The sequence below is a fragment of the Grampus griseus genome, assembly GCF_964374135.1.
Source record: "Grampus griseus genome assembly, chromosome: 10".
Taxonomy (NCBI): domain Eukaryota; kingdom Metazoa; phylum Chordata; class Mammalia; order Artiodactyla; family Delphinidae; genus Grampus; species Grampus griseus.
In genome coordinates, this window is record NC_139004.1 from 95,386,482 (window position 1) to 95,399,485 (window position 13,004).

Here is a 13,004-nt window from a genome sequence, read left to right on the forward strand (position 1 = left end):
GACTGATTCATGGCAAGTGATTGCCTTTAGAGTGGTGGGGTCTTTGGTGACAATTTTGCTAAAGTTGGCAACCTTGGCATGTGCCTAAGTAGTTTAGGGTTTCTACCAGTGTAGAAGTTCTTCGAAGGCTAGGGTGATGCCTTATGTGTTTGTGCACCCATCACAGCCCTAGAACCTGCAATGGAAGACGGCTCATGTTAGGGACTTGGTAAATATTTATTGACCAATTGCTGTTTTACTCCAATGAGACAGGTAGTCATGGTGGCGTGAATGGTGTGACTATTATGACAGTTTGAGGTGACATCTCCCAGGGAACAGTCACTATCTCAGAGAACAGTTAACTGTTTGGAAATACTTGTCAGAAAGAAAGAAGAGCTCTATTCTCCTTAGCGATGCAACAACCTAGATTTTAAGAATTCGCCGTGTTGCTGTCGCCAAAAACAATGGAATTTCCCAGCAATTAAAATATTTCTTTAGCCAAACCCTATCATCTAGGGATGCACTCTTATCTTCTGAAGTGATGTAAAAATCTACCTTCTAACTGTGCTCCTGTGTTTTCTTTGTAAAAAATAGTCTCCTTACACACGTAGCATAGACTTGGAAGGCTCCTCCCCAAGAGCCTAAGGGTTTTCAATGGAGACTGTGTTCGGACCTTAAAACTCTCTAGTACCTAATAGCGAAACTGGCAATTCCAAGTGTCTCAGCGATTTCGTGTTTACGTGACATCCTCTGAAAGGAGTTGATCCTATGAGATGCGGGACACCAGCTGCGTTTAGATATGACCATTTTCCTGAACTCCCTTATCTTGTATAGACGACTAGCTTGCAATGGTGACAATTATGATGGTGGAACCGTGAAGGAGAGGGAGGTGCTGGGGGTGGTGAAAAGAGCATCTCCGTAAGCGTCCCGCACCACATGCTAATAAGCACATTACCTTTGATCCTCCCAACATCATGACTATCACCATCCTGATACTGTAAATGATTTAAAGGCACAAAATCTGCAGCGCAGAGACCTTTCACAAGGTCACAGTTTATAGAGCAAAATGGGGATTTCTATCCCGGAAGTCTGAGGACCTGAGAGTCATCTCGTGAACCCCAGCTTCACGTGACCTCCCACACCACTACGTGGCGTCACCACTCAGGCAATGCCATCTTTTTCATCTCCGGGGGGTAGGCAAAGGCTGGGTCATCTTCAACTTTCTTCCTCAGCCCTGTGGCTGGGGATTTAAAGGGTGACCCGTGATCACAACACCTATTTCAAAACTTCCCTCTGAGCCTAAACGAACACCGCATTTCTTTTTCAAAATATCTGTCCTGCACTGGCTCCCTTGGTGAGAAGGAAGGCGATGCTGAGCAATGGAACGTTCCGTGACAGGCTTTGCCATCAGGGCCCGTCACTGCCGACAGGCGAACTCCGCAGGCTCCTGGAATCTAGGTATCCAGGCTCCCAGTTCAGTCACTGAGACCTCCTACAGGATTCACCGCCTCCTACAACAAGCTGAACATTCGTGGACTGGGGCCTGGAGTTTCAGGCAAGAAATCAAGGGGTGATGGGTGCTGAAGCTCGAGAAGCAGTGAGCCACAGACAGGCTTTCCTTGGAACTTACTATCCAGCCCCGCCTGGTATAGAGCAGACACGCGGTAAGTCCTTGTTGAGTGAGAAGTATCTATGGCCCATGACGTCAGCCCACCTCTCCTAGCCCTCTCTCGCTCTATCAAAAACCAAAGTTCGAAAAAGGGGGGGAAAAACCCCACAAAAAGCAGTGGGGATATCTGATATGACAGTGGATGTGTTCCTTCGTCTCCCTAAGTCTCGATGTCTTTTAGTAAAGTTGGGATAATATTGGTACCTGCCTCGCAGGGCTGGCTGGAAGGATCAAAGGGTTTGTGAACATTAAGGGCTTAGGGGAGTGTCTAGCACATTCTAAGTGTTCAACAGACGCTACTACATTCAGAGCACAAGTATGGACTCACTGATGCCTCGTCCAGGAGACATATTTCTTAACATCTTGGAAAGAAAAACTCTCAAGAGAAAAAAATTTTAGTGTCCCATCCACTCAGCAATGTTGATTGTTTCCACAAGGATTCACCCTACTCAGTTTTAAATCAAATTGTATAAGTTAGACCACCCTTTGAGCTGTAACTGGTCATTTGATGTGCTGTGTACATAAAAGCTTCCTGGAAAATATGGAATTTTGAGTGATAACTGCTAAGTCTGTTAGATAACCAACCTGGGTAATATGGACCCAACGTTCATATACATTCAGGTGTCATAGACGCCCATGGATAGCGTCAGTCTTCGTCTTGTTGATAGAATCAGCTTGATTCTTGGGCCAGTCTTCACTTTGCTTTATCAATGCAGACACAGCTCAGTCCCTAACTGCAAAATTGAGCAGTGACTAAACAGAGGATGACCCGCTTCGGCTAATCCAACTGACATTCTTCGGGCACTCGTCGGCAGAGATCGAATTTATTAAATCAAAATGGATAAAAGCAATATATAAACAGATACCCATTTATAATCTCCAGCAATTCATTTTACAAATAACCTAACGGCGCTACAATAAGCGTCCCTAGAATCAACGGTTACCAGTTCCGATACTGCACGCAGATGACGTGGATCGTACGCAGGAGTGGCGGCAGCCACTGATTATGTACACAAGTCTGTCAGTACAGTAAGGAACTGCCATTTTTGCCGTAATAAAAAACGCCAAGCTCCAGCTTCCCCCTTTGCCTCCAGCTGACCGATACAACCTGTCAAAGTGCAAGATTTCAGTATCACGCTTCTTCTGCAGAGTTGAAATGCTAGCTAATGATGGCAGTGCAACCGGATGGAAGTGGAAACATGTTGACAACGACTTGACGGATTCCTTCTCCAGTGAACAGATGAAATGCGCTAGGTGCTCTGACAACTCCTTAAACCTCCTCAAGGATCGTTGCTGACACCCTAACAGCATCCAAAAATCAAACAACTAATTTAGTTTCTCTGTACAGGCAGCCTGACCTTCTGCTTTGGAAGGAACTCTTTCTTCCAAGGGAAAAGCATATACACACACAACGAGTCAGTGTTATGAGTGTGAGAGAGATTCTCTAAATGCATCCAGAGGGAAGACTAATCATAGCTACATATATTGAGTAAAATTATACCCAGCCCCATTCTAAGTGTCTTACATATATTAACTCATTTAATCTTCCTAAGGACCCTAGAGATTGATGCTATTATTATGTCCATTTTCTAGATGAGGAAACTGAGGCACAGAGAGATAAAGTATCTTGCCCAAGGTCATACAGCTGACTAGCAGTTATCCTTGTATCTCTTGTGTCCTTATATCTTCCCACTCCTCTGCCTTTTACTCTGGTGGGTATTTTGATGATCACTCTTGAATTCGGATCGTCAGAGTTCTACACCAGGCCACACAAAGTACTGCAATTCCTTTTTATCTCTTCTCTGAGATACATGACTGCCTGCAGAGTATTACTTCTTGGTGGCAGACATTATGAGATAAAGGTAGGGCGACTTCACAGCAAAGTTGTGAAGCATACATTTCACTTTGGACGTGAAACTTTTCAAACATTCAGAAAAGTAGAAAGAGTAGTGGTATAATCCACCAATGAGATACTCGCTGTTAATATTTTACTATATTGGATTCATATATATCCGTGTGTTTTTGACTTGAGCCATTTGAAAGTCAGTTACATCAGATACCATAAGACATCACTCCAAAATGTTTCAGTTCATCACAGAAGGCAAACATGCTCCAACTTTACCGTTATCTCATTATCACGTCTAAGCAAGTTCAATGTAATCCTCTAACAGCACTCAACACTCAGTCCCCAGTCTCCTAGCTTCAGTCTCTTTATCCCTCCCTATACATGGCAACTCTGAACTTCCCCATCAAATCTCTCCAGACCCAGTGCCTTGAATCCAGGTAAGTGCGCACTTCCACAAACCCCTGCTGAATTCCAGTAATGGGAATTCCAGTCTCCTGTTAGAATCCATCGAGTTATATCCCAAGTCAGCTGACCAAGAGTTCAAAGAGGAACAGGCACTGTGGACGGGTCCATTACACAGCCTCAGGGCAAACAGAACACATTGAAGGAAAGACTGTAAACCGTCAATTTAAAGTTAGGAATTTGATATCTGGAGCCTGTGCTCCGCAACAGGAGAGGCCACAGCAGTGAGAGGCCCGCGTAACGCAAAAAAAAAAAAAAAAAAAAAAAAAGGAATTTGATAGATCTCCCTAGGGATTGTTAAATAATCTTAAACACCTTGAACCTAATATTGAGACTGGCATCGAAGGGGTTAACCTTCAATGACAATCTCAATCCACCCTACACAAAATACAGTAACAGATTTGCCATGTGTATAAGAAAAGAGGAGGAGAGAAAGCACTGCTATAGAGAACAAGGAAGGTGGAAAATATGGAAGGAGTATAGTCAAGCACAGGTTGTGCGGTTGTGATCGGTAACGGGAGCCCAGAGTGAGCGACGCGGGCTTGCTAACATTAGACCCCAGCCACGAGCAGTTTCTGGGGCTCTCCTTCAGTTTCTTCAGTAGAAGCCCCTGTCTCTACTCAGGCATGGAGTGGCTAGGGGTCTGTTCCATCCATCTTTTATCTGAATACAAACTCTTTTCTCTTCCTTCAACTAATAGTTGTGATTACTCCTGACCGTTCTCTATGATAAACAACTCTCCCGTTGCCTTTGACTGGGTGACGAGAAGAACTGCCCTATAGCCGTGAAGATCAGAGGACTTTCACGCTCCAGGAAACAGATCGGGGCAGGAATACCAGGGTCCTCAACACCGCATTTATCTCAGAAGGAAGGAGAAAAACCCTGGCAGAAAGCATAAAGCCAAAGGGAGAAGCTTTAAGGACTGTCAGACAGACACATGAGTAGGCTCCCTGTCTTTAGTTTCAACTAATTTCAAACCAAAGACTTAGCATCCCTCATTCATTTTGTTACATATGTATGTGTACGTACATAGTTTTGGGAATCTGGCCTATTAGACCGAGAGCTCCTTGAAGACAGGGGAATGTCTTATTCCCTCTGTATCCCCAGCAACTAGTGTTTAACACTTAGTACACATCTGCTGTGTATTTGTTGTGAAGTGAAGCTTCGCCTAATTTCTATTACCTGTCGTAGAATCTAATCCTTCCATCTTCCAAAGCCAGGATCCGCAAATATACAGCCCTTGCGATACTCCAGCCATCTTTATTTCGGGACAGAGCTTCAGTCCTCAAGCCCTGCCTTTTGCCCACAAAGTTAAACTCATCCTGGAAAGGAAGGAACGTTAAGGTTTCCTTCATCTCTTTTTTCTGCCTAGGTCAGGAGTCTTCTCTGGTTTCCTCTCCTTTGAGCCCACTGGTCCTCTATGATCTGCGGCCACAAAATAAGAGTCAGTTGAACTGAACTCAACAGAACTTGACTGCCGTGTCACACACAGTCCCTCCCAAATTAAACACCAAACAAAAAAACAACATAGCTCAGGCCTCCAGGATGCTTCTCCATGACAACGGCCAAGGAGGCTCTTGTTCATGTTCTCATCCCCAAGACAGCATGGTGGTGGTGAGGGCAAACGTGGCCCCACGAGGTGTTTCCTCATCAAGAACCCCACTGTAGTACTGTCCTGGAATTCCACCTAACACAAACACAATCCTAATCACTCCATCACCTCCAAGCTGATCTCCCTTCCTGCACTCACCATCCTCTACCTCTACCCCATTTCCAATCCATCCTTCAGGCTACTGTTGGAACCCTCTCTCCTTCTTTCAAATATAGGCACTGAATTCTCACAGTTCATCCTAATATCCAGAACCTTACGTGCAGCATAAAATACGCTTGCCACCTCTTCCAGCATTCTTTCTTCTCTGCATGAGCCCTGTACAGGCCGAACTCTTCAAACTTTTTGCTATTCTCGCTAAACCCTCAGCTTCTTCACAGAAAAAGCTAACGTGGTACCCTCCAGGTGGAATGTTCAACACCTGTGCCCTGACCCCCATGTCCCCAGGCAGGGAAGTGTCTCCAATTCACTGCTCAAGCACGATTCCATATTCCCTCTACTTTGAAACCTCTCCCGAGGGCCTCAGGCACAATTTTCCACCCTTCCTCTGCGCGCGCGTTAGTGATACCAACTCCTGCCAGGGTTATTATCCTCCACACACCATTCTGCTCACTGTCTTTGTTCCAGCATCCGGGCCTTTCAGCTGCCAGCCTAGCCTCAGGGCTTTGCACCTGCCATCACTCTGTGATCCAAGTATCTGCACAGCTCCTCGCTCATTTCCTTCCAAACTCTGCTCAAATGACATCCCCCTTTGAACCTCAACTGCCACCTTTTTGAGGTCAGCGACCTTTGCCCGATTCCTCTCTATCCCCTTTGGCAGCCTTTCCCCAGGTGTCTGAGATTGTCTGACATCATCACTGTGTTGATCCTCATTGTTCACGGGTTCCCAATTTGCGAACTCACCTACCCACTAAGCCTGATTTGTATCACCAAGACCTACACTGTGGTGTTTTCTAGCAATTGTTTGTGGACGTATGTAGAGCACATTTGTCACTGGACGTACACGTTCTAAGCTCAGGCTGACAAGGGTTTCAGCTCTCATGTGCAAAAAGAAGTGTGTTTCTGCAGTCTAGTTAATACCTGTATTTCACATTTCTGTACTTCTTTGGGTGATTGTACACCGGGCAGAGTGCGGCAGTGCTGTCTAGTGTTCCTTAAGTGCAGGGTGGGTGCGATGTGCCTTACAGAGAAAAGGACACATGTTAGGTAAGCTCTGTTCAGCCATGGGTTGTAGCCCTACTGACAATGGGTTCAATAGTAATGAATCAACACGAGATGTTAAACAAAGTTTCTTTAAACAGAAACAAACATACCACAAGGTTATGTATTGATTGGTTGACAAAAATGTTGTGACCTGAGGCTCACAGGAACCTGGCCCTATACCTCCCCTAGGAGCAATGGTTTAGTATTCACTAATTCAGTGTTTACAGCAACTTCACAGAATACAGCAACTGTGACTAATAAGAAGTGGCTCTATCTACTTTTCTTTTCTTTTTTTTTAATGATCTGCCTTCCTCTAGTAGAATATAAGCGCCATAATAGGAGGAACTGCACCACAGTGTAACACAGCCATATCGCCCCGCCTATAACAGTGTCTGACACATAGAAGGTGCTCAATAAATATGGGTTGAATTGCACTGAACCGGGAAATGTTCCAGGATACAGACTATTTTTCCCTAGCTTTGTGCCTCCGATTTTTAGCCAAACTACTAGCACTCTGTGAACTCTTGGTAACAGGTGATGAAATGAATGAAGGATGACGGACTGTGAATCTCCTGCCCCAAAAAGAGTGAGGCCGGGATTTCAGCTCCAGCTTTTCATCTGTGATCACTAAGTACCGTTCTGCTACTATTTTATCACTACCGCCTTATTTATAACGTTATCCTTAAGAAGGGCTTTGATGCACAGCTTCAATATTGGATGCATCATCACGCTGCAGAATGCTGGGATCCATAATATACTGAAACCGCAAATACGCAAAAGTGTTTCGATGCCCAGGCAAAGGGCATAATGAGAAAAAGCGGAGATCTGTGATGCAGTAATGCAGTGCATCTTTATTTTCCAAGGCAAACGTATACAGCCTCAATCAAATTACCCAGGTATTAGCTTGGCTAAGCTGAAAGATGTTTCAAAACAGAGACTTTATATCTTTGCCTTAAATGCGTATTTTAAGAACCGTGTAAACCTGTGCTTGACGTTCTACATCTTAAAGCACCAATTAGGTTTTTTAAAGAAACACAAGTGTTCATTGACTCCTTTCATGGCAGAATTGAAAATTGATTTCTCAATTTTAGCTGGGCTATGGTGGCCCTCCTTGGATGCTAAAGTGGGAAAAAAAGAGTGCTGTGGTTTAACTTACAAATGAAATCTGAGGAGCTATAACAATGGTTAGCTTTGTATAGAATAGCACCACAGGGACCCGAGGGAAAATAATGATGGCCAAGTGCATGATGTTGCCACGTATTTTCTGTGGTCTATTTCCCCCATAGGATCCTCGTAGAGCTGACAAGAACTTCAGAGAGCAGAGGCCCTTCTATGATAACACATACTAAATAATACATATATTATTACATATAGTAATAAATACTGAGCAATGACTATCTATTACACACTTCCTAGGCAGTTGGAAGAAAAGGTCCTGGGAGAGCTAATGTTGTAAACATGAGAAAAAGTGAGGCACCCTGGTTGTGTTAAGGACGACAAAGGAAAAACAGAAAGGCCACGAAAGAGGAGCAGGGACACCTGGCTTGAATTCAGGGGGTCAGGAAAGGCTCCCTGGAGAAAGTGACTTTGGGAAACTACAACCCAAGAAAAGAGCAGGAGGTAACCAGTTAAGGAAATGGCTGGGTCCGTGGTATGACTGTCTTCACCTTTCTAGATATTTCCAGACATGTCTCCCATGTGATCTTACTAATCTACATTTCCACCAGTGTGGCCTAAGAATTTCTACTTCTTCACACCCTCACCAGTTCATGGCATCAGCACACGTTTTTATTTTTTAAGGATATGGGCATGAAATACTATCTTCTTATGATTTTAATTTGTATTTTTCAAATTGATGAGGTTAAGCATTTTTCTTCTTCACTACAAATTACCTTTTCATACCTTCCTTTTTTAATTAAGTTGTCTTTTATACATTTCAAAAATTTGGGGTACCAATCATTTGTCAGTTAAATATGCAGCAAATAGTTTCTCCTGGTCTATAGCTTTGTTACCTAACTCTGTAACTGATGCTGTTTTTCAGACACTAGCACTGTTTGTTACTGGAAACAGAAAGTAGAGTCCATCAGTAAGAAAAGAGTTAGAGAAACTTTTCCATGTGGATAAAAGAAAACTCTTCAGTAACTACGATGAGCAAATCAACATAAATAAATCTTAAAACCACAAAGTTATATGAAAAACAGTTTGCGAATGACTATGGGCAGAATGATACCACTTTTGTCGATATTTAATAAAAAACACAAAGCAATGCCTATCTATAGTTTATGGGCAATAAGACAATAGCGGTATGAACCCACATTGGGAAGGACCCAGACCAATAGGAGAATGGTAGCCTTGGTGGGGGGGAGGGGCAGGAGAAGACTGGCAGTGGGGATGGGGAAGTCTGGGGGGTGCCCGGGTGGCTTCTGCTCTGCTTTATTTCCCACGGGTGGATGGAGGGGCACGTGGAGCAAAGATGTCAATATGTTAACGTCTTATTTTGGAGGTTGTGATATATTATGTTCACCTTCTATAGCTGTTTGAATCACTTCGCGCACACACACTTGATAAGTACATATCTACACACACATATAAAATGTTTAAAATAGCTCAGGAAAACACACAGTCTTTGTTACTAAACTACAGAATTCCTTGTTATTTAAAAAATAAGAAATTAAATATGGGGTACAGAAAAGAGTCCTATTTCATTTTACTTATTCACTGTTTCCCATAATTCAGTGTTTCTTACAATATCCATTAGACTCAAGTTCTTCTCCATTTTTGTCGTTTATCCTTCACTTTCTATAATCTGAGTGACAAGCACTTCACAGAACACACTTTGAGAAATTTTTGTGGGACAAAAAGGCTCAGAGAAAATTAAAGAGAAAACAACCAATTCACTGAAGTTAATTGAGCTTGATTTTGACAATATGCCAAGAATAAGTTGGAATGTCTGACCTTTCTTAACTAGCAAGGGTGTGTTAGTAATTCATTCCAGAAACCAGTGTCCACAGCACTGCCTCACTGTAAACATCAACTCTTCAAGATCCCTTGCTTTGAGAACTTCTGATAAAGATAATTTTTTAAATTCAATAGGGACCATGCCTTACATTCCTATTGTTCCTTGAAACTTATAATTTTATAAGAGAAAAAAATTGTAGCTATTTAACAATAAAAAGCCTATTTCCTTAGAGAGTATTTCACTGCACGACTATTTAGAGCTAAGCAATTTTCTTTCCTAGGCCATAAACTACATTGCTATTCAAATAAATGGGAGTTATCAGACACCAGAGACACTTATTTTATTTACTCATAAGGCTACAATGGTTTAAAAATAAACATTCCAATACGTTGGTCAGTGCTCTGAAAAGTCCAGAAATTGTCATTCTAGGAGTTCGGGATTTTTGAGCATGAGCCACCCGTTCTCCTTGCTTGGCCCTGCCGTAAACCTTTCTCTGCTCTTAAAAAAAAAAAAAAAAGGAAAAGAAAGAAATCGTCATTCTAGGATTTACACAACTCCATTATCATTTTGCTGCCATGTCTCTCAGCTGTTCTGCAAAGAAAGCATGCACTGGGGCTAATCATCTATACAGAAGTTTGTAATTTAAAAATACATTTATGCATTATGTTATCAGATGAGAAACTAGGATATTTCATACATTTGTGCCATTAACGACCCACAGGGTGACAATTATTCTACTTATTTTACAAAGGCTCAGAGAAGTTCAGTGTCATGGGACCAGTCTAGATCATATCTCAAGTAAGCGCTAGAGCTGAATCAGACCCTGAGTCAGGTGAGTCCAAACGCAGCATCATCAGCCCTCATCTCAAGGTTACCAGAGAACACAAGAAGATAATCCGTGCCAAGCAAAAGTGAATTCCCGTTATTATCATCACTTCTAGTTTTTTTTTTAATATAACCTCATCTTGATTATAGTTTAATGCAAACAAATGCTCAGATTTGCAATTCATGGACAATACTTTCTAGGTTTCTTACTCTTTCGACAAAGATTCTTCCTGAGTAATTGGTGTTTTAAAGTAAACTGAGGAATTTCAAATACGTTTGGCTTTTTTCACTAGACCGTTATGGTTATATAGAAAATAATCTTAATTAACCATGCAATAGAGGTTGTCTTCGATATTTAGGTCAGTATAAGCTTCTGGGTTTTGTGTTTGTTTTTCTTCCCTTTGTCCTGAGGATAATTACTATGTTGGCATTTGACAAGGCATGCTGTGACTATTTCTTGCAACTGTCAAGCTGGGGTTCTCTAGCTGCAACACTGTAAATAGACTTCAGGGTTAAAAAAAAAAAAAAAAATCTTTAGAAAGTTTTCCTACACGTCCTCAGATCAAGCATATCATTGACAACAACGAAGGCTGTGATAACAATGAGAACCTTCTTAGAAGACCGAGGCATTGATGAAGGCATGCATTTATCAACTGAGGACGCACAGTGACCAGTCTCATGACGGATTTTCCAGGAGACCCTCAATTTCATATAATTATAATATATATAAGATATAATAATACAATAACATAATTTTGTCATTCTAATTTTAGTTAATTAATGCAACATGATTGACTAGAGAAATGAGCCCACATCTTCAAACCAGAATTTGTCAGAAGGAGAGTCTCAATATTTAATCCAGAACCTAAGATCAGTCTTGATGTATATACTTCTGTAACATACTGGCTGCATTTCTCAAAGTTCAGATACAAACCCTCTCCTAGTATGTTACTGTGGCTTCTCCCTGCCTCTAAATTCACACAGAAATCCCTACTTAAGAGTTCTGGGGACTTCCCTGGTGGCACAATGGTTCAGACTCCGCGGTCCCAATGCAGGGGGCCCAGGTTCGATCCCTGGTCAGGGAACTAGATCCCACCCGCCTGCCGCAACTAAGACCCAGCACAATCAAATAAATAAATTAATTAATTAAAAAAAAAAAGTTCTGGAAGAATTCTTGCAACTTGTTTGTGTTAAGTGAACAAAAGAATTTAGAACCTAAGAACAGTAAGTAAAGTCATCAATAAATGCTACATGATGGTTATCTTGTATCCAACAGAAGCTAATGCAAAACCACAGAGCATATCTCATGACAGCAGGTATAGAGAACTAAAACATAAAGCAGGGATGTACCTTGGGATCTTGGTGTCTTTATTTCCAGCACAAGGACAGGAAATGGTCTGATTGACTCATCAGCTGCTCACCAGTGCCTCGCCTCTTGTCTGCCATATGGTAGGCAGCTGACAGATACCTGAATAAAATAAACGAATGAATGAGTGAGGGAGTGCATGAAGATGAGTCCTGAAATCGCTATATCAAATAGAAAAAGAAAGTAGTGTACATTTAAGAAAAACAAATGTAGCCTGTGCATGTTGAAATTCTGGGCAGATTTAAGTAAGCTTCAAACCTTGCTGGAAACAATTCTGCAAATTACCATTTACAACTTACCGATGAGAACACTATAAAAGTCAACCTATAGTAATTTGACTGTGTAAATCAGAACCAGAGAAGGCACTCTGGTTGGTCTAATCTGTAGCCAACCTCAATTAATCCCAGTGACCCAGGACAGACCTTTGCCAAGCAAAGGCCATTTATTATGAGAAGGTCTGGGGGAAGATCACAAAAGGAAATTTACTGCAACATGGGTGGGTCCTTTGAGCTAATTCGAAAGCATGACACGGACTGATAAATGTATTCACGGTACGGACCATAAAAAAGGAGGTTGGCGATATTGCAGAATAGAGAACCCAGATGGTTTGAGAATTGCTGGGCACAGCAGATTTTAGTGGACAAAATCCTACAAGCAGTCAAAGAAATCCAGCACGATTTGCATTGTCCCATCTTGCCCCGGCACCCAAGTCATCATAGGTCTAATTCTGCTTCTACCTTTGCAGATAGAGTCATTGTCACGACTGACTCTTTCACATTTTTCTTTCAGGCCCTGCTGCAAAAAAGAAGTATGTCAGTTATAATAACCTGGTTATCTAACCTTTTCCATTCCACGGAACCCTGGAGGAGGAAGACCCTCAGTTATTTTGTCACCCAACCTGGCATAGGACTCTTCTGGTCCTGCCTGCTGCCCATCACCGGAGGAGCATCCCCGGCTGGGAGACCAATGATAGAGGATCCAAGTGTCCTACACAGCTGCTTTATGAAATATTCTTACTTTATCTTGGCTTAATAAGTCACTGGCAAGAGCACTGCCAACTCGGCTGCAATTCTGGACCTTCCCTAC

The 13,004-nt window shown here is 42.3% G+C and overlaps 1 protein-coding gene across 1 annotated transcript in view; it reads left to right on the plus strand.

Moving 5' to 3' along the window:
• The window catches only part of GRM7 (glutamate metabotropic receptor 7), a gene marked incomplete at both ends in the record, with an annotated part of 839,503 nt that extends 826,746 nt beyond the window's left edge, over positions 1–12,757 (plus strand). The window contains one exon of the mRNA XM_082664306.1: positions 12,708–12,757. Within this exon, the coding sequence (XP_082520432.1) occupies positions 12,708–12,757 (50 nt within the window). The remainder of the gene's footprint in view (positions 1–12,707) is intronic.
• Between the last annotated feature and the right edge of the window lie 247 nt (positions 12,758–13,004).